The sequence below is a fragment of the Botrytis porri genome (assembly GCF_014898465.1).
Source record: "Botrytis porri strain MUCL 3234 chromosome Unknown BPOR_015, whole genome shotgun sequence".
Classification (NCBI taxonomy): Eukaryota; Fungi; Ascomycota; class Leotiomycetes; order Helotiales; family Sclerotiniaceae; genus Botrytis; species Botrytis porri.
In genome coordinates this window covers 1,222,881-1,246,144 of record NW_024066089.1, presented here as the reverse complement: position 1 = coordinate 1,246,144, position 23,264 = coordinate 1,222,881, and the positions used below count along the sequence as shown (strand labels likewise).

The 23,264-nt window shown below is 39.0% G+C and overlaps 15 protein-coding genes across 15 annotated transcripts; 3 read left to right on the top strand and 12 right to left on the bottom strand.

Moving 5' to 3' along the window:
• Positions 1-237: 237 nt before the first annotated feature.
• On the bottom strand, positions 238-2,810 carry EAF01_010146 (uncharacterized protein; the record flags this gene model as incomplete). Its single annotated transcript, XM_038918403.1, has 3 exons — positions 238-2,494; positions 2,547-2,648; positions 2,698-2,810. 3 exons carry the CDS (start codon positions 2,808-2,810, stop codon positions 238-240), a joined length of 2,472 nt encoding a protein of 823 aa, XP_038766373.1.
• Positions 2,811-3,162: 352 nt separating this feature from the next.
• On the top strand, positions 3,163-3,814 carry EAF01_010145 (uncharacterized protein; the record flags this gene model as incomplete). Its single annotated transcript, XM_038918402.1, has 3 exons — positions 3,163-3,321; positions 3,379-3,601; positions 3,660-3,814. The coding sequence occupies 3 exons, from the start codon at positions 3,163-3,165 to the stop codon at positions 3,812-3,814; spliced, it is 537 nt and encodes a 178-aa protein (XP_038766372.1).
• A 68-nt stretch (positions 3,815-3,882) lies between these two features.
• EAF01_010144 (uncharacterized protein) lies at positions 3,883-4,386 on the bottom strand (the record flags this gene model as incomplete). Its single annotated transcript, XM_038918401.1, has 3 exons — positions 3,883-3,993; positions 4,052-4,136; positions 4,189-4,386. 2 exons carry the CDS (start codon positions 4,384-4,386, stop codon positions 4,053-4,055), a joined length of 282 nt encoding a protein of 93 aa, XP_038766371.1. The 3' UTR covers positions 3,883-3,993; position 4,052.
• A 221-nt stretch (positions 4,387-4,607) lies between these two features.
• Positions 4,608-5,264, bottom strand: EAF01_010143 (uncharacterized protein; the record flags this gene model as incomplete). The annotated part of the gene is made up of 1 exon (XM_038918400.1): positions 4,608-5,264. The coding sequence occupies one exon, from the start codon at positions 5,262-5,264 to the stop codon at positions 4,608-4,610; it is 657 nt and encodes a 218-aa protein (XP_038766370.1).
• A 216-nt stretch (positions 5,265-5,480) lies between these two features.
• EAF01_010142 (uncharacterized protein) lies at positions 5,481-6,383 on the bottom strand (the record flags this gene model as incomplete). The annotated part of the gene is made up of 2 exons (XM_038918399.1): positions 5,778-6,383; positions 5,481-5,727 (listed from the first exon to the last, which is right to left on the bottom strand). Exons 1-2 carry the CDS (start codon positions 6,269-6,271, stop codon positions 5,481-5,483), a joined length of 741 nt encoding a protein of 246 aa, XP_038766369.1. The 5' UTR covers positions 6,272-6,383.
• Positions 6,384-7,685: 1,302 nt separating this feature from the next.
• Positions 7,686-8,829, bottom strand: EAF01_010141 (uncharacterized protein; the record flags this gene model as incomplete). Its single annotated transcript, XM_038918398.1, has 3 exons — positions 7,686-8,044; positions 8,098-8,197; positions 8,248-8,829. 3 exons carry the CDS (start codon positions 8,827-8,829, stop codon positions 7,686-7,688), a joined length of 1,041 nt encoding a protein of 346 aa, XP_038766368.1.
• A 153-nt stretch (positions 8,830-8,982) lies between these two features.
• EAF01_010140 (uncharacterized protein) lies at positions 8,983-11,349 on the bottom strand (the record flags this gene model as incomplete). Its single annotated transcript, XM_038918397.1, has 3 exons — positions 8,983-10,536; positions 10,585-10,874; positions 10,932-11,349. 3 exons carry the CDS (start codon positions 11,347-11,349, stop codon positions 8,983-8,985), a joined length of 2,262 nt encoding a protein of 753 aa, XP_038766367.1.
• Positions 11,350-11,546: 197 nt separating this feature from the next.
• On the bottom strand, positions 11,547-13,062 carry EAF01_010139 (uncharacterized protein; the record flags this gene model as incomplete). Its single annotated transcript, XM_038918396.1, has 5 exons — positions 11,547-11,656; positions 11,707-11,881; positions 11,940-11,998; positions 12,048-12,786; positions 12,838-13,062. 5 exons carry the CDS (start codon positions 13,060-13,062, stop codon positions 11,547-11,549), a joined length of 1,308 nt encoding a protein of 435 aa, XP_038766366.1.
• Positions 13,063-13,545: 483 nt separating this feature from the next.
• Positions 13,546-14,473, top strand: EAF01_010138 (uncharacterized protein; the record flags this gene model as incomplete). Its single annotated transcript, XM_038918395.1, has 4 exons — positions 13,546-13,989; positions 14,043-14,142; positions 14,190-14,390; positions 14,451-14,473. The coding sequence occupies 4 exons, from the start codon at positions 13,546-13,548 to the stop codon at positions 14,471-14,473; spliced, it is 768 nt and encodes a 255-aa protein (XP_038766365.1).
• A 1,699-nt stretch (positions 14,474-16,172) lies between these two features.
• Positions 16,173-16,880, bottom strand: EAF01_010137 (uncharacterized protein; the record flags this gene model as incomplete). The annotated part of the gene is made up of 1 exon (XM_038918394.1): positions 16,173-16,880. One exon carries the CDS (start codon positions 16,878-16,880, stop codon positions 16,173-16,175), a length of 708 nt encoding a protein of 235 aa, XP_038766364.1.
• Positions 16,881-17,716: 836 nt separating this feature from the next.
• Positions 17,717-18,956, bottom strand: EAF01_010136 (uncharacterized protein; the record flags this gene model as incomplete). Its single annotated transcript, XM_038918393.1, has 2 exons — positions 17,717-18,679; positions 18,729-18,956. The coding sequence occupies 2 exons, from the start codon at positions 18,954-18,956 to the stop codon at positions 17,717-17,719; spliced, it is 1,191 nt and encodes a 396-aa protein (XP_038766363.1).
• A 724-nt stretch (positions 18,957-19,680) lies between these two features.
• On the bottom strand, positions 19,681-20,040 carry EAF01_010135 (uncharacterized protein; the record flags this gene model as incomplete). Its single annotated transcript, XM_038918392.1, has 1 exon — positions 19,681-20,040. One exon carries the CDS (start codon positions 20,038-20,040, stop codon positions 19,681-19,683), a length of 360 nt encoding a protein of 119 aa, XP_038766362.1.
• A 167-nt stretch (positions 20,041-20,207) lies between these two features.
• Positions 20,208-20,860, bottom strand: EAF01_010134 (uncharacterized protein; the record flags this gene model as incomplete). Its single annotated transcript, XM_038918391.1, has 3 exons — positions 20,208-20,213; positions 20,265-20,783; positions 20,837-20,860. The coding sequence occupies 3 exons, from the start codon at positions 20,858-20,860 to the stop codon at positions 20,208-20,210; spliced, it is 549 nt and encodes a 182-aa protein (XP_038766361.1).
• A 570-nt stretch (positions 20,861-21,430) lies between these two features.
• Positions 21,431-22,740, top strand: EAF01_010133 (uncharacterized protein; the record flags this gene model as incomplete). The annotated part of the gene is made up of 4 exons (XM_038918390.1): positions 21,431-21,717; positions 21,806-21,869; positions 21,923-22,431; positions 22,491-22,740. The coding sequence occupies 4 exons, from the start codon at positions 21,431-21,433 to the stop codon at positions 22,738-22,740; spliced, it is 1,110 nt and encodes a 369-aa protein (XP_038766360.1).
• A 61-nt stretch (positions 22,741-22,801) lies between these two features.
• EAF01_010132 (uncharacterized protein) lies at positions 22,802-23,158 on the bottom strand (the record flags this gene model as incomplete). The annotated part of the gene is made up of 1 exon (XM_038918389.1): positions 22,802-23,158. One exon carries the CDS (start codon positions 23,156-23,158, stop codon positions 22,802-22,804), a length of 357 nt encoding a protein of 118 aa, XP_038766359.1.
• Between the last annotated feature and the right edge of the window lie 106 nt (positions 23,159-23,264).

Below are 23,264 nucleotides of genomic sequence, written 5' to 3'. Positions count from 1 at the left end.
AAGAACAAAGGTTGAAATGAAGATGATGAGGATGAGTGGCCCTTATTATACCTACTCGGCTAATCTTGACGATCAGCTGATGGTTAACGCCCTGCATCCGTTTGTTGTCACGTTCTAGACCGGCATACATGCGACATATTCATACCAAAATTTATCCTATCTACTAAAGCTAGCCAGTCTGAATACTACATCCTCTTTCTTATTCTCTCCCGAAGATCGCTATCGACCCATCCATATTCAGCTCGAATCCAAGCATCCAGCTCCCAACTTTGCACAATGTTGCGACATACATGTGGAGTCATCCATATAACAAGCACGCTGACAACAAACAGATACACATATCTCCCCATGAGCGCAATCGTCATTAGCAGTACAAGACGGACTGGATAGACATACAGAATTTTCGATACATACTAAGTCGTTGTTTATATCCAACGCACAAAGTGAACCAGTAGGCGAGTAATTAGCCGCTTCAATAGCAGTGCTATTTGGAGTGCAGGATAGCTTTTTACTACACCCAGAGCTCCGCTTGGCAGCTGTTGACGTTACTGTTGTAACGATAATCTCCCGGGTTGATATTGGTATGGTAGTTGTTCTAGTCGGAAGGGTCGTTGTTGTTGTTATTGTAATCCGAAAATCTGTAGTTGCTGTAGTAAGCTGAACATATGAATTCTCTGGAGAAATTAATGTGAAGCCAGTGGGAATTGCGTCGAAATTTCCACAAAGAGTTGTTGTAGTTGCGCCAGCGGTGGCATATTTGACTCCAAAATAACGGTTCTGACATGTGCAAATTATCACGGAGTGTATAGAGATAGGAAACGACACGCTAGTTGTTGTAGCCGAAGTGATAGTTGTTGAAGTTGAAAAGGAGTAGGTGGTAGTGATAATGGAGCAACTGCTGGCAAATGAACAACTACTTGTGGAAGACAAACTTTGAAAACCCGCTGTGTGAGTGTGTGAATGATTGGAGAATGGTGCCTGACCGCCGGATGAAGGAGCCGTAAATCCGATGGATGGGGCTGTGTTCGTCACAAATTCTGAATAGCAGCTCGAAAAAGAAGATGTTACTGCAGATGAAGGGGCTGTGCTAGTGAAAGAACTGCTTGAACAGGGAGCAGTGCTTCCTAGGATCGTATTGGAAATCGTTGTCTCGGGAAGTAAAGCCGTGCTATCCAATGAGGTCTCTAAGGGAGTTTCCGAAGAAAGGCTCAAAACAGAAGATATTATTGCAGATGAAGGGGCTGTGTTGGCGAAAGAACTGCTTGAACAGGGAGCAGTACTTCCTAGGACCGTGCTGGAGATCGTTGTCTCGGGGAGTAGAGCAGTGCTATCTAATATGGTCTTTGATGAAAAATTGGTGATTTCTGAAGAACAATCCGAAGTCGGAGATGTGCCCAACGATACCGCTGCACTGCTACTCCAACGATGAGTTGTGATCGAAGTCTCGATCTGTATCGGTAGCTTTGAATAATCTGGCATGCCATTTCTAATGTTCAGGTAAGAGGAATTTGGAAATGACAGCGTGTTTGTGATATTCTGTATGTGACCGTCAAATGTTTCAATCATAATCCCAATCAAGCTCCTGGAGTCTTTTCCATCCGCACTAGTCTCCCACCACATTGCGCCACCGAGGTTCATGGATTGGATCCATTTACCTTTTTGAGCAGCAACCGCAGGATTATCATAAGTAACGATTTCCAGCTTAGAGGAATCCCAGCTGTAACTTGCACCAATTGTCTCATCGTAAATCTCTGTAGCTCCTGAGAGAGGCAGTGCCTTGTAATCATAGACCCCTTGAGACCAAGTGCCTTGTCCGACACCTTGGAAATCACTGTTAAAGCCCTCAGTCTCCTCGAATGATCTTCCGTATATAGGCATTCCCAAAACAATCTTATCTGATGCAACTCCGTGAGAGATATAATAACTAACCCCTGCTTCCGTATTAAATGGTGTTGATCCATTGCCAGACGGAGATAGATTCGATTGGTGTGCTGTAACAGAACTCCAAGAGCCAGAATAGTCAAATCCCATAAAATTCCAGAAGTCTACATACTGGTCCATTTCCGATAACTTCCAAAATACATTAGGATAAGCAGGACCAGCAACTGTGAGTAAAAAGTGGTAGGGACTTTTTGAAAGATTGCTAAACTTATCGAGAGCATCTCTGACTGTTTGAAGTAAAGATACGAAATTGTTTGCTTGTATATCATCTGCAGGATATTCCCAATCAATGTCGACACCATCCAGACCTAAGTTTCCAACTAGAGAAACAACAGAGGAGGCAAATGTCGTTCTCTTAGAAATAGTAGATATTGCAAGAGGGAAGTTTGAAGAGTATGTAGATCCACCTATGGACAGTAGAACTTTAAGGTTTCTGTTTTGCTTTTTCAGTATGTACATCTGTTGTAGACAGCCGTATAAGTTAGTGTCTGAGCTATTTAAGGAATCACCCAATAGCGGAGCATTTATGTCTGCCCAAAGATCCGACAAGTATCTAGAAGAATGTCAATAATAATAATAATAATAATAAAAGATTGTTAGCTTACACAGCCCCGGATTCTGGGTTAATATTCGCGAATGCATATAATATATGCGTGAGATTTGCCACAGGTAGCTCTTGCGGGAAGAACTGTCTTCCATAAATTGCCCTATAAGAAGTTTAATAATAGAATACAGATTTGAATTGAAGGACTCAACCAATTGACATAATAACCAACACTTCTATAGTTGTCACTCGTATTGTCTAATGAGGACGCTGTATAGAAATAAAGCTTGAAAAGAAATAGATAATGAGTAATATATAACTTCATGATCACGAAGTTTAATGCCACAACGAATGAGGCATTCGCAATTGTTTTAATATTTAAATAATATCATATCGTGATGGTTGTGTTATGCTTAAATAAGATATGAACTAAACGGGATAGAAACGAATTAAGACTACCAAGACAAATGACCAGGGCATTCGATAGGTTCAATCAAGCGAGGATGTGAGAAAAATTATGAAATAGTCAAGTCACTTTTCAATCCTTCATGATCAAAAATCTTCATTCGATAATCATTTCAAGTTGGTCCGCAAAGAGTCATGATTTGACGAGAAACAAGCATAGCGCAACTCCGCCATCTACTCACTGTCGAAATATTGAGATTATTGATTTGACAATGAGCATACCAAGCGCAACTCCGCCATCTACTCACTGTCAATATATCGAGGTTATCGATTTGACAACAGACGTTGTATGCTGCGTAGGCTGTTCTCGAGTCTTAGGGGATGGTGATGGCATCGAATGTCATATGTATGCTTTAGGTATTTGCGGTTGTGTGAGTAATCACTTCAGGTCTTTAAAAGTGGTTGAGATTAATTGTAATTACCAATAGATGCTCTGTGGCGTCTGTGTTTTATCACCTTCGTGTGTGTACGAAGGGAATATACGCAACTCGCGTACAGGCCTGAATGAAGTGGCAGGTGTCTTTTGTTGGAGGAAAGATCATTTCGTCATGCAATCGCAAACAGCGTACAGGACATGGGGACTCGAATGCGAAATATGTTTTCAAGCATTAGCAACACTTTTTGGTATTGAAAAGCCACGTTTGAATTGTGGTAAGAATTGAATATGAAGCAAAGTTATATTGCATTTTATGTGGCTAATGTTACTTAGGGCATTGGTTCTGCATAGAATGCATGGAGAAATACCTTGAATCCCAGCCAGGCTCAGATAAATTTCAATGCCCCAAGTGTAGAGAATTCATTGGAATGAAAGTCCCATATATTTTCTTAAGTGCAACACCACGAGTAATTAAGGTTGAGCTTTAAAATTGTTTAATCATTCTCTCTTCGTGTCTTAGAGATTGTATGTATTGTTATTGTAGTATAATGAAGTCCTCAAGACAAGATGCTGTCACTTTTTCCTTTTCAAACAAAAGATTAAGCCTAACAAATATTTGGCTTCCCTGTCTTTCAACCAATAATTGCGAGACCATTATAATTTCAGCCTGAATAGTTTTCAGTCCTATTTGCATTTGACAACGCTATTCCTTTTTTAATACTTACATCATGAAATGTGTCTTCCGCTGTTGAATGTCTTGTTCTGAATATCTCGTGGCAGCATATTTTTTGGAAGCGGATATGAAGTTTCCTATTAATTCAGTATCCGGAATAAATGATTACTCTTACAGATAATCACTTACAATTTCATTCATTGATGGTGGCCATGATAAGTTATCCATAGATCTAAATGTATAATATCTTCCATGTTGACGTATAATAACCGCAACATCCACATCATAATCTCTACCTAGATCAAATGCCTTCTTGAAAAGAGTTGTCTTTCGTCTTCTCAATCTCTCACTTCGTCGTTTTGTTGTATTTGATAATATTTTGATCATTTTTGCGAATGGGCTCAATTGTTGGTAAGAAGAGCTTCAAGGTTAAATATTTCCTTATTTATAGCGGAAAATGAATGAATAAGTAGCGGCAGATACTATTTTAGAATCCAAGAACTAGTCATTTTAAAGAATGAAACTCGATTACTAAACTTTGTACCTAAATAAGAAAGCTTTCATGCATTAATTAGGAATCATTTTCCTCGCCTCATATGTTTGCTTCATTAAACAGCTAAGACCTTATTACCTGTTCCATATTCAATATCAAAAACAGGTAATGTTCTCAAGGGTATTTGTAGCCCTAATTGATGAGGACATACAGGTTGATTTGAGGTTGCGAGATTTAATACACATTCCTCTTTAACCCCGAATGTGCAAGCTGATGTCGCAATATTCCACAATCCAGAGTTACTCGCAGTCCATGAGTTAGATTGTGATAGGCAACTTGAAACATAGTTCATAGAATTAGCTGCGGACAGAGGAAGCCTTTTGTCTGGAGATGTTATAATATTTGCACATTCCGACATAGGTAAAATGGTATATTTTGCAGAAATCCCTCCACCTTGTTGAGGATTTTGAGTAGCAGGCTCCCCTACATAAAGATAATTCCATGCATCGTAGGAGATATCATAAGCACCGCCAGAGTGATCGATATGCAGGAGGTTCACTGAACGATTATTGTAGGTTACTTTGATACACAAAGTATCGCCGCAATCAGGTGGTGACGGCCAATATGCAACACGATTGGTATCAATCATGCATCCTAGGACCCCTATAGAACTCGCAAACTGCTGATGAGGAGTTACTGTGACTAAAGATTCCGATTGGGGAGATATAGGACAGGATAAAGAAGAAGTTACAATCGAAGATACGACCGACATAGCAGTACTCAGTCCAATATAGACAATAAAGTATTCTAGTATATTGGGCACTCAATCTTGATACGAGTAATGAAACAATATCTTTTAAAGAAGAAAAAAAACGAATATATAGCTAGTTATAGATGGTCAATTTATATATAAGAAGATATGCAATGTTTCAATAATTAGGGAGTAACTAAAAGTATCTATACCTATTATCGAGTTGTAGATTCCTGATCATAGAGCACTCCCAATATTATGATGCCTATTTAGTTCAATCTGACTAATCTGCCTTTTATGCTCTTTCTTAATCTTTTGAAGTAACCAGAAGTTGTAGAATAATAATTGTACCAATAAGAATACTGTGCAAAAGCCTGTTACACTAGCAGTAATGATAGCAGTTACAGACCAATCTCCACTTCGAGCGGTATAGATGTTTATTATTGTAGTGAGAAGTCCTGTGATAGAATGAAGGAAGCCTGGTCTAATTCTCTGATTAATGTTAAAATTGTTATACGATAAATGGGTACTTACAAAATAATTCGATTCAAAATCCATATATAATTCATTTTCCACATCCACCATAACCACCCCATACCAGATGCCCCAATAGCACAGAGAATAGCCGCTATCCACAACAGTGGAAGATTTTGATATGTCTTTAAAATCAACTTTCCAGCTTTACTTATCTCCGATGTTGGAATGCGAGAACTCTGTAGTGACGTAAACGTAGCTGGTAATACTATATATCCAGCGAGTAGAATCCACGTAAAGAAACTGGCTAAGATGCTGTAAATCTGAGGTATATTATCAAGTTGAAGCAGCATATTGATATAACTGGTTTCTCCGTATTCGTGTCGAGGATCACGAGCATCTTCCCCGTGAGGCGCATCTAAACGAAACATCTCTTCACGAAGTCTTACTAGTTCATCATTACCGGAAATTGCGTTTCGTCGTTGTCTTTGATTGTGTATAGGGGGAGGCATTTTTAAATGAAGCTGCTTTAGAGGATGAAATAATTTCAACATAATAATGCCTGTAATTGAAATTATAAGCCTGGCTTCGTATATACAATCCAGATATTTATATCTTTAGAAAGCAAGAAATAAGAGAGAAGGAGATAAGAGGGTGGATAATATAAGATTTGTCACGCGTATCACAAGGAGCAGCATGGGAATAGTCTCAAAGATCAATAGTCAGACAACAGAACTATACTAAGGAAGAAAGGTCTTATTTTGCAACGAAAACCGATGTAGGGGTCGATCACGTGACTATCTATTTGTCATACCTAGACAAGGGGTCTAGGTATGACAAGACTTAGACATCTGCGTGACTACACTAGTGAGTTCAGAATTGTATCTAATAAGCATTTCTGTTTATTTAGTAAATGTCTAATTAATCCTATTGTCTACTATGATTAATTTTAACGGACTAGTCTTTAGTAATGATTTAAAGATATGCTTTCGATCGTTAGAAGAGATTATTCTCTAAACGATGTATAATCTTATCGTATTTCTAAAGATTGGTCTAAATTTTTTAGATGAGAATGATCTCTCGAAATAGATTATTCTCTAAACAATGTATAATCTTATTGTATTTCTAAAGATTGGTCTAAAATTCTTAGATGAGAATGATCTCTCGAAAGAGATTATTCTCTAAACAATATATAATCTTATTGTATTTCTAGAGATTGGTCTAAAATTTAGAGACTGATTATATAATTCAGATTAGTCTCAAATGAAATAACAGATTTTAAATGGATTAATACTTTAGATGAGAATAATCTCTCGAAAAAGATTATTCTTTAAATGATGTATAATCTTATTGTATTTCTAGAGGTTGATCTAACATTTAGAGACTGATTATATAATTCGGATTAGTCTTCAATGAAATAATAGATTTTAAATAGACTAATACTTTAAATGAGAATAATCTCTAAAAAGAGATTATTCTTTAAACGATGTATATCAATTTTGAATAGACTAATACTTTAGATGAGAATAATCTCTCAAAAGAGATTATTCTCTAAACGATGTGTAATCTTATTGTATTTCTAAAGATTGGTCTAAAATTTAGAGACTGATTAAATGATTCAGATCAGTCTCCAATGAAATGATCAATTTTGAATAGACTAATCATGAAAATTGTAGTTTACTTGATGACCCAGCGGTTATGTTGCAACATAGATTAATGCTTTCGAATCTACTTAATAATATCTTTATGAAGAGTGTTTTTGATGGTATCCGGATATGATAATAAAATGACACGGGGTAAAACACTAATTGAATGACGATAAATTAAACGGTGTAGAGAACTGATCTTCTCCCGTAAAGTTAAAAGCCCCAGCCTCCCCGATCTTTTAACTCGTTAAAGATGAATCAATCTATGGCCCCGCCACGCGATCTCAGTGCTTTTTAGTTATTGGCCGAGAAAAGACTCCGACTAATCATCAGCTATAGGTGACCATATTCTCATTCCAGTTAGATGCCCAAGCCAAACATTAACATCTAAAGCACTATCATCAGCGTCTATTTTTCTAAGAAATACATGTTTTGAAAGATCAGTGATAAAGCTCGGAAGATTGATGACAGATACTGATGACGTGTTCCGGAGAAAATCATTAGCTTGTGGTGACCAGTCGTTTGATAACGTAAGCTTTAAAGTATCACCGGGCTTATAGGTAGGAAGTATTGCTGAATCTGGCTCCATCATTTCCAACATTACTTGACCAAGCGACCATAAATCAAAAGAGTTCGCAAATTCACTGTCCTCAGTTTCTCGTGAACATATATGAATTTGACCTAAGTAAAAATATTAGTAATTAATCATTGAAGTGGAGGTTAGGGTTACCAACTGAGTTTTATCTCGCCATTCCTAGAGACTAGAATATTAGAAGTATTGATATGATTATGAAAAAGATGCTTATCCGAAAGATAACGAATGGCTTGAAGGATCTATGAAATTAGTCAGCTTTTGTTTACTCATCAAGGTTAATCTATTCAACCTTTGCGCATACTCTCGCCACTTGAGGTTCTCTGAAAGCCAATTGACATGCCACCAAAGCCTGTAAGGACATGTCCATCATCTCATAAACCAAGAAGCTGTCTTTATCAAATTGGAATACTTCCCACAAACGTACAATATGCTTATGCTCAATTTTGAGTAGCTCGTGGACCCACGATTCATCCAGCGAGGGGCTAACTCGCACAATACTGCGTAGAGTATTACTCTTGCGGAGATGAAACGCGCCAACAGAGTTACCTCTATCATCCGTATACACTAAGCCTTGATATGAAGACCAGGGATTATCTTTCTTTAATTGATGTGCCGCCATTTTACCCTTGTTGTCATGATCGCTGGGCCGTGAAGTCGGTTTTGACATTTTCATGTCGCGGGTTGCCTGAGCTGTTGACCTGCTGCTCGACGATGTTATGTTTGCGACTTCGGCATTTGACAAGTTTGCAATCTTTTGAATGAGATCCGTAGATGCTCTCACTGGCTTGCTTACCCGTGCTGGGGAGGAAGCGTTATGGAGAAGTTTTAGATCACTTGGCGGGAACATAGTTCTTCGCTTATCATCCGACATCCTGTACGACAGCCTATAGAATGATCACTAAAAATCAATAAACTCGATATATAATGGAATTATCTATCATGTAGGATTGATCTACGTGTGTTTCAATCAAGATATACATGAAACTATTGCGTATGTCTAAATAGATATTCGCCTCTATAAGCATTACAATTCTTCCTCTTCTTCTGGGTTTAAACCCTGTCCCGTCCATGTCAGGCTTGTTGGACGAATCATAGGGCTATATTGAATATTCCGAATGCCAGTCTGTTTTAGAAAATTATAACAGTGCGCTGGTACTACGGTCGATTGGCTACCGTGATTCTCGATAATGAGCGAATTGTTTGGCAATGCTTTGATATACTCTAGCAATCGCTGTGGGTCGAGTGGTACCTGATCTTCCTCGCCTTTTGGGCCATGGAAAAAGACCATTTCTAAATTGCTAATTGGCGCAGGCTCGGAATTATGAGAATTTGCAATTTCCTGACTGTCATTATCACCTCCCATTTCAATATCACTAGATCGGTTTCCTAATGAAGACACATGATGGTTCTGCGCTGGTATCGTCAAAGGATCGTTTTCCACATCCATCAAGTCTTCATTATCAAATTCCTGTGGAACGGCCCTCATATACTCATCGATAACTGCTCCTGCTCCCCCCGTGTCATATTCATCCCTGGATGTCAATGGATTAGGCTCTTGAAGATCATCTATTTTAAAATCCCCGAAGAATGCGATAAAAGTTGCTTGTTTTACATAAAATGACGTAATATATCGACCAGTTGTCTTGTCAGAGCTATAAATATGACGTAAAAACAGGAACTCTTTATCTTGGATATGCGCCTTTTGAAATGGTCTCCCACATCTCTGGGCCAGTGTTTGATCTTGATCTCTATCAGTCAGTAACGGATGATTGCTGACTGTGCTCATATTCGAATCTTTCACTGCGTTATCTTTGTTCCAAATTGTAGCGTAGTTTTGAGCTCGTAAACGAAGTTCTTCTTCATTTTTCTCTTTGCTAGGATCGAGGCGAACTAAGCAAGAGTATATTTCTTCGATACGGGGATCTATAGACAAAAGTCGTTGTACTTGATCAGAATCAAAGCCCAATTTATATGCTAATTTTGCGAATTGATAGATGACAATTAGATTAGGCACGGCAACCATCGGCTTTGCCTCTTCTAGGTCCTTTCTGCACGCGATGTTGACTATATTATTAAAATTTCGGAAAGCTGCCAAGAAAATTTGCAGCTTAGCAATATGAAATCGCATACTGTCGCTCGACTCGACCTCTGTGAAGCTGTTCTCACTGTCCTGTACGGTAACTATGCCGGCTGTACTTTCAGGAGGATTATATATTCTGCGAAGGGCCTTATCCACGGTTTCTTTGTGCTCGAGTCTCACAAGTAGCTTCACTGCATTCGAACATGGTTCGAGGTACTTAGTGTCTTCGCAAAAGGTCCGGAGTGATGGAACAAGGTAGTCGACTTGTAAGATGTTGCAAGATATGGACTTCCGCAGCTTCGGGTCGTCCACAAAACGAAATATCTTTCGTTTCTCCATAGCTTCCAAAATTATCTTAGCATCTTCACTTGAAGTTTTTGGAGCTCTGAGCTCTAACGTCTCTACTGTCATAAGATCGATATGCCGCATAAGTGACTGATTACCTCCTACAATCATTGACCATACTTTGTAAATTCTCTGTAAATAGTTTAAAAGTTCCTGAATCTCGAGTTAGAAACATAGGCTTAGGCCATACAAGTAATTTACCTCATGACAATTTATGATTAAATATCGTCTGAAAGTTCCAATATGAAAAGCTGGCCATAAACCAGTGATGTTCATCAAATCATCAAATATATCTCTGAACGCTGTAATGTTGATAATACGTTTAAGATCCTTCTTCTTATCTTGTGACAAACGAGCCCACCATTTGTTTTCGTTGATGATATCCTGGGTGTCCTGATATAGACGGATGTGACGAAGTATCTCACCGTCACAAAAATATGTAGAATTTGAATAACCTTCTTGAAAGTGATTCTGAAGTGTGAGGCTGCATTCTTTACCATAATTATCAGATCTCAAAATGCAGGCCTTCTTAATGGATCTTTGCTTACCATCGGAGTATAAATCAACAATCAACCAATCTTCTCCATACTCAAGGAGTCTGTGTGCAGCTTGCAAGCGGTTTCTTCCATAGAGACATTTTAATGGTGTAGGTGTTTCGATTATGAGTTTTGGTGGAGGCTCTGCTTTCCGAATACTTTCTGCGGTCAAGTTTGATCTTCGGAGCGCATTTTGGAGCACATCTTTCGATATCAGTGCCAAGACATGATTCTCCTCCTCCGACGCGAAGTTTTGAACTAGCTTCTTGATAGTTTTTTTATCAGGAAATTGCTTTCTCCGATCGTTGGTAGTAGTAAATCTCAAGTTAGATAGTAAGATCTTAACCCGCCCAATATAATGTAGTTGCTTTTCTGAATATAGCTTATCATTCAAAGAGGCAGCTTGTCGCTGAATCTTACGTCGATCCATTTTATAGAAGAATAATGATCTAAGAATCAAAGGCACCAAGTTGAAATACAATACTTTTCATTTTTTTAAATTTATAATTCCTTCTTGATTTCCATATACTGACTAAATAGGCTCTTATTAAAAAGGATCTTGAAAGTTAAGCTAGGATTAAACTAAGCCATTCCTACGGATTATGTAATTGTGTTGCGTCTAAAAATCTAGACAGGATAAAATGGAAGCTCTTTCAAATAAATATCTTGCCTTTCTCGATTGATCATGGCCCGAATGGCTTTACGGATTTGTTTCCCTATTGAACGTTTCACGCACACTAGGAATGATGTCAGGACTTTTTATAGTACTGAAAGACGTGAGACTTACCTAGAACCATACTTCTACCTCTCTTCACACTGAGCTCAGTCTTGATAATGTTATCAATATCTAGAATCTTATACTCCAAGTCAATCCGACCATGCTCTCCACCTTTCCCACTCATTCCATACTGAACACCAGGAGTTGTGAAATCTCCAGTTACATATATATAGATTTTTAATATCTGGTAGTTCATCAGCATTGGTCATTCGACCACATATCCCTTGTGCGAATCAACTTACGTATTGAGTATCTTCACGCAGGAGCTCTGTCATCCAATTTCCGACCCACTTTAGATGCCCTGATGTGTTGCTTTAAGTAATGGTCAGAGGAAGTAGGACCAAACTTACCTTCGGATTTCACTTCCCAATATAGCGCTATCTTCCTTGCTTTCACGTCCCAATCATGGTAACCTTGAAGAAATTGCTTGATATATGGAAGTTGAGCCGCAATACCAATACCATTTGCAAACAAGAGGACTGTACCATACTCGCTAAGTGGCGTTACAGATCCGTAAGGGCCTTCTACAAGACTCCGTAACCCTATCACAAATTGCTCCTCAATCCGATTTCCATTAAGTATCAGATTGCCGCTTGAATGTGCAGCGAGAGACAAAGAAAATCCTTTTTTACATTCAAGGATGAACACGACAATGTCATTGCCATGCTGATCTTTATACCACCAAGAAACGAAATATGGATGTGACTGCATCCAGGAGCCGTAGGTAGCACCAGGAATACAGAGATACACATATTGCCCTGCGTGATATCTCCATGGCCTACCAACCTTGACATGAATTTGTAATGCCCCAGGTATTGTCCAGATGACAGCCCGTGAGAAAGATTGACCTATAATTTTACTGCGATATATGCTATTTGCAAATTGTACTATGCGAACAAATATCCAAGTACAACCAGCTGCTAAAAGGTATACCAACGGAGCAGTGGTTAAAGAACCAGAAGAGTGGATACAAACACTAGCAATAATTATTGCCGCCAAAATTTGATGTATTTTTAAGAATGTCTCGTAGAAGCAACGGCGAATTAAGGAAATTGACGATAGTATTATTAAAACCATCGACGAGGCAGCCTGTAAACCCATTAGTACAGTTTGTGTGAAAATAGGCCTTGCTAGTCCTACAATGACTGCTGCGATCTGTTTCGAGTGCTGCCATACAATATTTCCTAGGGCTATCCCTAGTATTGTATGAAAGACGCCTTCGATAACAGCTACGCGGCCAATCCAGCGATGCATGCAGTTAAAAGACTCTGGGTTCAAACCAAAAGAATCCGCAACGATATTCATATGACCTCCGAGACCAAGGGGGATCAGATTTATCGTGGAGAGCAAGCCAGCTTGATGCATCAAATCTTTACGATTGCTCGCTGTGAGAAAGATGCTCAAAACATTAGCCAATACGAAGAGGCATATAATTAGACATTGGAACCATGATGTTGTACTTGAAGCCCTTCGATATATGTGAAAGCGGCGATAAAAAAGGTGTTTACGAATATAGAACAAAATGTTATCATTGAAAAATTCAACAATAATTTTGAGTATGCAGTACAATAGAGTATACGATATAATTATACCGATGACTATTGCGTACCACTGAGACTCATCAATGGTTTTCATGTTGGAATCGTAATAAAACGAAAAGAGGATTCAAAGAAGATAAAAGGATGTCTTTTTCTTTCAACATCGACTATTTCAATGCCCCAAATAACAATCTAAATTAGGGTCAGAGCTTCGCCAATTGATGATTCTTATTTAGGAAGTTTGAGAAAATGACTATATAGAAAGCCGATTCACTCTAAAAGATATCGCTATTATCAATCAACTTTCAAAATGACGAATATTATCAACAAAGCATCGGCAATGATTTATAGCAGGCTTACTGACTTATGTCTCGATTCAATATTACCTTCAAGGGCTTCGTCTGCTTCCATTCTCGGCGGAAGATATACAAATCTTCTAAGAGTATGGCTCAGTGATCCATGGAAAGATTACGAGGCTATAATGCCTACTACAGACGAAGGTTCCATCTTAGCTTGTCGCAATGGAACCTACTTCCTGAAAGTGAATATCGGGGTTTACGAAGGAAAGAATACTGAGCTTTTGCTTCGAGCATTGTCCAAAATTCAACATCCATCCATATCAAAGATTTTTGATGTTTATTGTTACGACAGTAAAGTTTTTGTTGCGTCGGAGTATCCCGAACTTCCCTTAGTTGACTTGGATTTTCACATATTCCATTTCGATGAGTGGGAAATTGCCACCATCATAAAAGAGGTACGAAAAGTCTCACGTGAAGTTGACACAACAGTCATATTCACTATAAAAAGGTTCTTAGAGGCTCAGAATACCTCCTTCGACAGGGGGTATCGTGTAAAGATATCTCAATGTCAAATATACGCCTATCGATAAATGGAGATATCAAGATTGGTGAGTCATGTAAAACTTTTCATGGAGCAATTCTAACATTCTACAAGCTCTGAACTTCAACCAGTATGTGTATCAGAGAAAGGAGAAGAATTTGAATCTATTGCATGCCTTTTTGGATTTACCAATCCTGGCCGAGATTGCAGAAGATATGATGCTTCCACGATACCACATGGTTGGTGCAATTAATAATGGTTGGTCGCTCGAGGCTTTCCAATTCCTCTCCCATTGTATATCGGGAACAGTCGAGAGTATGCTAAAGGTGATAACAGCCTATGAGATGTCCAAAGTAAAATTACTAACATCAATAGCATCCATTTCTTCAACAAGCTAAATCACCCAGCAAGTTAGCTCCACGTGTTAGATTTGCTATGGAAGTATTAAGGCTAAAGGCGATAATAATCAATGAATAAAAAGGTTTTAGTCAGATACAGAGAAGTAATTACATCACTGTATAATCAACAAGATGTGAACAATATTAATTTTAAATCTTTTGAGCCTGTAAAATCAAACCATTGAGTATCCGGGTGGTTGACTTTCGAAGTTTGAAATTTATCGTATATGTTTTAAAGTTTTGAGCCTCATCTATTTTATACTCAACGACGCCAAGCGCTGTACTCTTTCCTTGAAATGTTAAAATCACATGACTGTCGGAATTCCTCCTGCGGATAGCAGAAGTTACTTCGCGCGATAACCAGACCAGGACTTTCTTCTCGTGGTTTTGTTATCTAGAATTGAATGCTTTGAAGATCGCAAGTAATTATTTCAAACGTATACTCACTTGAAGCATAAACTTGATACGTCAGAACAAGATGAATCACGTGCATCGAGTCAAAATATTGACCTCCAAAAAGACAGTCTACGTGAAAACTAGGGCTAATTCCTTTGTAATTTTATTGACTTCAAGAATAATCTCTGCAGTAATAACCAAATACGAGTTTTGAACTAAAGGAAAATTCCTTAAATGATTAAAGACTTATTCAAGGAGAGACTTATTCAAGGAGAGACTTATAGGAAAGAACCTTTAAGAGAAGAAATTTTAGCTAGATTAGAACCTCACGAATAATGAACCCGATTCCTATATCGTCGATGCCTTATAGAGATTTCATGATTGAAGACGTTCATCTGTGTAAGAGCTGACCAAAATGCCAAGACAATGAATCTCGTCAAATTCCTTCTTTTGGCAAATACCATGAAGCCCAAAATTCAATCTAGCATGTGCCGAAAGGCGTCAAGCTTCCTGGTTGCTCCAGGATGGGAGGTGCATATTCTGATCCGAGTTATCGGTACTTTCTTACATTCTTAAATAGTGTCGCGATTAACACCCTAGTTCAATATCCTTGAATTTCTAAATAGTACCTGCATAATGCAGGCCGTGTCTGACGTCATTATTTTTTAACCTGCTGATCTTTAAGCGTCGTTCAAGGTACTGGTTCTGGCCAACATTCGATGAAATAGCGAAAAGAGATGATACGGAAAGGGTGTGACTGATTATATGATAGCCTGGTCCATTGTCGAATAATCCAATTTTTCGTGATGCCGCGCTTGGCGTCGGTGTTCCGTACTTTGTGACCACTACTCAGAAAGTTGCTTTTAATCCCAGCATCATGTAGATTATTGTTTACCAAAGTATCGGGTTTCGGAAACACAGGGATAAATTAGGCCTGTAAACAATATTGTCAGGTGGCGTAGGTAATCCGGAATATCCATGATAGTGTAGGGTAGGGATAAGTCTGCTGGGGGTTCAAAGCATTATTTTAGGATGCACATTATCCATGTATGATGCAGTAAAAATGGGGTGCAGAGGTAGGGGTGAGGATAACCTACGCTGATTTTAATTTCACTTATACTTTTCAAGAACAGTTTCATTCGAGGCTTTTTGGGTTATTAATTGAGAGGAGCATAGTAGATTGAGCGTTCAGATTGTTCAATTTTGATGGTTCAAAGATGTAAGGTTACTTCAGTTCTTTGTAGGGTGTAGTTTTTTATAGAAACAGTTTTTGATTAAAGAATAAATAAATAAAGTCCTATGATTATGAAAATTCAATGTTGCAAAATGAAACACGAGGTGGTTGAGAGTAGCCGTTTGTGTTGGGATACACTTCCATATCTTGACATATCTTCAAAATCTCGGCTTGAAACTCATCTTTTGCTGCCTCTACTCTCGGCTTTAATTCTTGGGTGAAACTCCGTGATAAATTTACACGATGTAGATCAGACTTGCGTATGGTATTACTGATATCATCATCAGTAACCACGATACAGAATTCATCGACTTGTGCGTCTCCTAATACCACATGGCACCATGACATCCGTTTCATCACACATCCCATCCATCGAAACATCTTGTTACGGTATTCAGTTGACGCTCCGCGTGATATGAGGACCTTTACATCGAAGGCCCATCGTCTTGGTCGAACTCCAGCACAATAAGGAATGCAGTTATCATCTAGAAATGTACACATTGTATTGAACATTTTTTCGTTGACTGGTGATATTCCAGTCGGAGTAAGAAAATAGCAAATATCCCTATCAGGGTTCAAATGTGTGGTTTGTGTCTTCGATGCCGTATTTTGTGGACGGCACAAGAATTGTTTGTAGTATTTGGAAGCATAATATCTTGATTCTCGATTGACGTAAAAAAGAGCTGGCTCTGGTGTCAGACGTAACCACATTCTGAGTCTTGGTTTGAAGTCAAACACAATGAGACGATCCTGAATCAGAGCTTCAGTCCATATCATTTCACGAATTTCGGCCGATAATCTCGAGAAGTAATGAAAGCATGTAGACATCTTGAATTCAGGAAATGATATCTATAAAGAATATAAGAAACGGCTCATTTGATCGTACAGTATCAGTTTAATGATTGGGAAAGTGATAATATTCAGCCCTTCTCTTTATTCATATCATTCTTATGGTATGACCGCGCCCCTTAGTTTGGCAAAAGATTGAATGAAAAGGAGGTGTGTGAAATAAGAAGACACCTAAATAGACAATCATTTATTTTTCAATCGCGACTACTTGCAGCAATAATGATTCTTTGAACGGACATAAATGTAACAGGAGATCTAACTACAGCTTTAGGCAAGGCATAGAGCCCGCCCCTAAATTAAACCCCTTCAAGTGTTCATTCAATTTCCATCAGATTCGAGGTACCAAAACTCTTTTTGTTTTTGGTGTTAGTGATATAGTGCACGTGAGAATCAGATAGATATCGCCTAGAACAATTGAAGTATGTAAGCCACTGTAATATTTAATGACCTCAGGTAGGAATCAAAGTTTTCTACTCTAAGTGGTTTTCGCTTTCATTTCAGATGCTCCGCAAGAAGGAAATAGCATTGCGATTCTCTATTATGAAACAATAACTTATCTCGAATGGATTTTTATACTTGTGCTGTAACGGTTCATCAAATACATCATTCATGTCAATTTCGAAAGATAGCAATTTGTAGTCAAATAGTGTGTTCTAAACTAGAAAAATACGACCCCTACTCGAGCCCCACAAACGAACAGCCCCCCCCCCCCCCACTTTGAAATTTTCTCGACGTTATAATCGCGGGGTTTTAGAAGTCGTAGTTTATCGATGTCTCAAATTCTGGAAAATCTGAAAAGCAGTTCCAGGTTTTGACAAGTTTTCCTTTACGAAGTCAGGGAGTAATGATCGACGGAAGGATGAGAGTGGTGGCGAGATGGGTTGTATATCAAATGAAATGGACGATGAGTTGGAAGTGGAGGGGACGCATAGTGAATTTGAGATTGACACGGATGACGTAGTGGGAGGGTTACATGATACATTTGATGGAGATGTGATTATCGTAGTGGAAGGGGTCAGTTTTGGCGGCATATGCAACGACACCAAAGAAATTGGTGATAGAATAGTTGATGGACATGATGATGTTGTAGAAGGCATGGGTGGTGTGTTTGAAGCTTGCGGGTTCGATGATACTGTGGATGATAGCATGGTAGGAGTGAGCGATGGGCTCAAAGATGGATCTTTAGGATATGTGACCTCTGAAAAGACTTTTGTAATTGTTTCGAAGGGCAGTGTGGACGTTGGAGGTATAGGTGATGAGTTTGATGGTGGAGTATGAAGAGATTGGGGGAACGTATCTTCCGACGTGATCGGTGTAATCATTCTTGAGGGTGATATTGATGTGTAAGGAAGGTATGAAGATGGAGAAGTTTCTTTATCGAGGTTGTTCCGGATTTTCGTGGGTAATCCTGACGGACTATTTGATTGCTTATCATGAAATGGAGGTAGTGTGCTGATAACACTAGATAACCTAGTCTCGGTATTTGGAGAAGCTAGGGCACGGGAAAAAATATCTTGTGGCCCGCTGATATCCTCACATTGCTGTGGTGATGAGCTTAGTTCTTTTTCTGACATCGTGTTCTTGTGTTTTGGTTTCTTGCGTTTTAGGCAGATGTCGGGAAGCTTTCGGCGTCTTTTTCCGGTAGTTCGATTCTCGGTGATCGAATATGACATGCGTTCTGCTGATTCAAAATCACTGGGCAAATAATCTACGGGGTTACACTCTCGCTATATTCAGTCAGCCCATAAACTAAGATATTGTACGGTTATCACATACTATGCTTTTCATCGACGGTGGCCAAGAGTCATCGTCCTTTGATCTATATATACAATACTCTCCAAAGGTAGGGTCATATAAAATGATAGCCACTTCTATATTAGCAACTCTTCGAAATTGCTCTGCTTTTTTCAATAATCCATATTGTCTTTTCCGAGCTGACAATCGAGCTCGCGTACGATCTTGAGATTCCTTGATCTGTTGAAGCTCGATTTCTGGATCAGACATTTTTTAAAGATGATAGGTAGAATGCTGAATGCAAAATTGTAACAGAAACTTTCATCCAAAAAAAAGGATAGGAGATATTGTCTTTTTTACTTTGAGCCTTATCTCAGACTTGAACATATTAGTATGTGATACCAAGTCTCAATCACCTCTCGGTTGTAAATTTCCGAAAAATATTTTGCAATGTCTTAATTAGTAAATTCTTATATTAGATTTGGGAACTCGTTTGATCCCTGGAAAGATGTACATGAGGAACCGACCGGAGAATCATACTTACTTGCGAGTAGGTGCCAAGTAGTTTTCAATGGCTTTGTTGGTGATATCATCTGGGGGTATCTACATTGCGCCTCCCAACCAACTGATCAGTGTCACTCGGCATCGCTTCACAAGATCAGGCGATGTTGCCATATCTATCGGGAAATATCTGCATTTGCGCTACCCTGTCAAATATGAATCTATGTATCACAACAATCATTCCTTGTCATTTCTTTCTAACCGTGATATCATTGGAAAGTATCTGTATATGCATTAATGCCAATTCCCTAGATGTGATGCAACATCATCGCAAGGTGTCTGCACTGCGCCTCTTAACCAACAGTAATTTCTTTGATGTGATACCGTCGTGAAATATCTGCACTGCGCCTCTTAACCAACAGTAATTTTTTAAATGTGATACCATCGTGAAGTGTCTGGACTACGCCTCCCAACGGATACAACATGGGTCAGGCTAGCTATGTGCACTGTGCCAATCATTCTCGGCTTCTCTCTGAACTTTGGTAAATCGTTTGACTGTACCATTCAATCTTTCAGTTACAAATTTTGTATCGTCGATCAGTTCTTGCATTGCGTTTCTCATCCGCTGATAGTACCGTATTTCCAATCTCAACAAACCGTTTTCTTTCGTTAACTCCTCAATCCTTTCGGTTGTACTCAAAGATGGACCTTGCTTGGTGGCTTGTAGACGCTCGGGGGTCATTTCTAATGCGGCCGTTGACCCTCTTTGGAGTCCTATCTGAATGTCAATAGGCATCGGAGGTGAGGGTTTATCCGAAGGATTTTCGCGACTAGGTCTATTGGTTCTTTGCATTATTTTTTGCTTTGAGTGTAAAATCATACTATAAGGATTTGAGGCGTTCAGCTTATCTTATATCCTAGATATAAGAGACTATTTAACAGAATCTTATTTTGACTAATGTCTTATCTTTATGCTAACTTTGGATGAAATTATCCGCTGACAGTAAAGATATTCCCATTTTATAGCTAAATTCTCGAAATTGTTAAGTCTGCTTTTGTTCCACTTGTAAATCTTACAAAGTTAATATCTCGTTCAGCATCACTATCATATAGCGCTATCTTAGTAGCCAAAGAACGGATAATGCGTTGATTGTGTAATATCTCTTCCTTGTCATACATAACTTGATGCTGCAGCTCATTGGTCTCATTTTGCAGCATTTGATTGCATGTTGCTATGGCAAATGTAGCATCTAAAAACCGGGCTTGCAAACTCGTAAATTCCCCTTCCATCTTCACCAACTGTTCCTGTAGGGTTTTCGCTCTTTCAGAAAGTTCCGAAGAGTTTGTTTGCTCGACTCTGAGGTGGCGCTGTAGACGAATCCTCGCGGATGTCTCGAGTGTTCGAATTTTCTCACTTTCATACAAGCGCTTGTGTAGCGAGTCATGATCGCGAAGACGCGACTCCTGGCCTCGAAATTCTGATTCCAGATATTGAATTCGCTCATGAGCGGTCTTGATTTGCTCCTTGTATGATTTGTGGATATCTAAATCATGCTTGAAAAGGGCGAAATGACTTTCGGAACTGAGATATACTCTCTATAAGAGGGTTAGTACAAATTATCATCCAAGATTTAATTCCTTCTACTTACTCTTTCAATAGTATCGTTATCCATAATTTAGATCATTCGTAACTTCTATCTAGGTTCCACATTTTGCATAGTTATTTTATAAATATTCGATCCTAATCCAAAAAAGCAATCGTTTCTTTTGGAAAGTACAATAGAAGAATCCCTGAACCCTTGTCTTTTTATCCTGGCCATGTTACTGGGATCTCCCCAGATTCTCGGGAGTTGCGTAGCATTTGAACCTTGAACATGTATGTCTTCTTAAACGCCATAGGCACCTTTTTCCGCCATGGTTCGTAGGAGAAATACGAGTAACTTGGTATGATTGGTCAAGGTTTGTAGTGATTGACCGGGGTTATCACTTGGAAAACTTTGTCAACTTACAAGATAAGGAGGCAATAAGTAGCATCAATACAATCACTTGTACACTTTGTGAGGCCTTACACACTCTCTCACATCATACAGACATTCAAATTTTCATTACTCGCTTTGCCCAGATACATCACAAACAAAAACAACAATATCAACCAGAGCCTCGATAATATGTCAGCTAATCAGAATCATGCAATTAATTACTTAACTAATGCAACACATATCCCTCCTCAAATACTTCCACCAATGTCACAAAATTACTACACACATTTCCAAAATCCCAACCTGTATCCGTACCAAATCCCCGAGCACACTAATTTGCTTTATCCCACATATCCATCGTCATCATATAATACCCCACCTCACGAATCACGTGCTTTGACGCCTCGACAAACTAATCGTATCAACAATGCTTTGTCCATAAATCCGCTGAAAACGAGCACCAAACCGCAGGCGAGTTGCGAAAACGCGGAATTATATCACGCCAACAATATTGGTGGCAGTCAAGAGATGAGCGGTGTGCAGGCCTCACGGTTCCTTTCTCAAAATACTGGCAATCACCAGTCTTCGCGAAATTTTCAAAATTCGAATCACCACAATTCACAACCCTTTCAAAATCAGAATCATTATATTCCCCGGCATTTTCAAAGCCCGAATTTTGATAACCAGAACGGTAATCAAGCTGGTAATCACCACACCTCGCAGTATTTTCAAAATCTGAATCACCACACCTCACAGCCCTTTCCGAATCCAAATGAAATCACTAGTAATCGGGAAACTGTCAATCATCACGGTGCGCAACCTTTTTCAAACCATAATAATCAGGGCATCAATCAGGTCACTAGTAATCAGAAACAGGACATCGGCAGTCATCAGGATGCTCAACCCTTTTCCAATCGGAATGTTGAAAATGAGCAACTTTCACAGCCTTTCTCAAATAACAGTGATCAAAGTGTTGATCAAACCAATGGCAATCAGAGCCAGGAAACGAATAATCAACAGAGTGTACAATCTTTTCCAAAGGATAATGCTGCCAACCAAAGCCAGAACGCTACCAACCAGAATCAGGATGCTGCCGACCAGGAAGCAGACGCCAAAGAGATCTTACAGCGTCTTGCAAGTCGAACTGGCGATGATGACATGGCGAGTCAGGTTTTGAGCCTTTACAAGTACATGATGAATAGGCAAACCCTCGAAAATCGAGCCAGAAGAGCCATGGAATTGGAGATTTCAAGTCTCAAAGCCCAGTAAGCAATGTTCTTGTTTATCAAATCTGTATCCTAAAAGACTAATGGCTGGAATTAAGATACAAGGAGGATACAAAAACGTTTATAGAGGACAAGGCGCAAATTCTCCTTTTTTTGGACAATTACCCCGATCGACTTAAACAGCTCAGTCAAATAATCGAAGAACGAGTCGAGATCTCGAAGATCGATCACGAAGAGAGAGAGAAATTTCGGGATGAAATGGATGCAATGAGGACAAAGTTTGAATCGCTGATAGCAGAAGTGAAGGCTGTATTTCAAAGTTTGAATTTTATGGCCCCTCTTAGTTAGCAGTTTTGATATTGTTATCAGCTTATGATACTTGAGGCTTATTTTGTTTCGTGGTCTTTTTTTATATCCAGTTAATACATGATGCTTCCTCTTTGATACCCCAAAATGCCAACCAAGCAGTTTCAGCTTCCTCCCTCTTGTGATTGAAATTCTTCAAAGTGCTTGTGATGAGTAATACTGCGTCTATCAACTCTTCTAGTAAGTCTATCAGAGCATCCCATTCTCTTTGGTAGTATGCAACATGTTGGGACAATATTTGGTTCTCTATCCCTAGTTGAACAAGGGTATTAGATTCCGAGACTTTTGTAGATTCATCAACCCTTCGAGCGAGATCTTCTAATGAGAAGTTGTCCCCGAACGGATCTTCGTCTTGACTGTAGACGCTTGAGCAGGGACGTGGGTTTCCAGGAGGATGCATGTTGTTTACTTGTTGCTGACTTATTGATTCGGATGATGATCATCGGCCTAAATTGGGCTTTCCTGAAGTAGATATTGCAAAAGAAAAGGAAATGATGACAGAACCC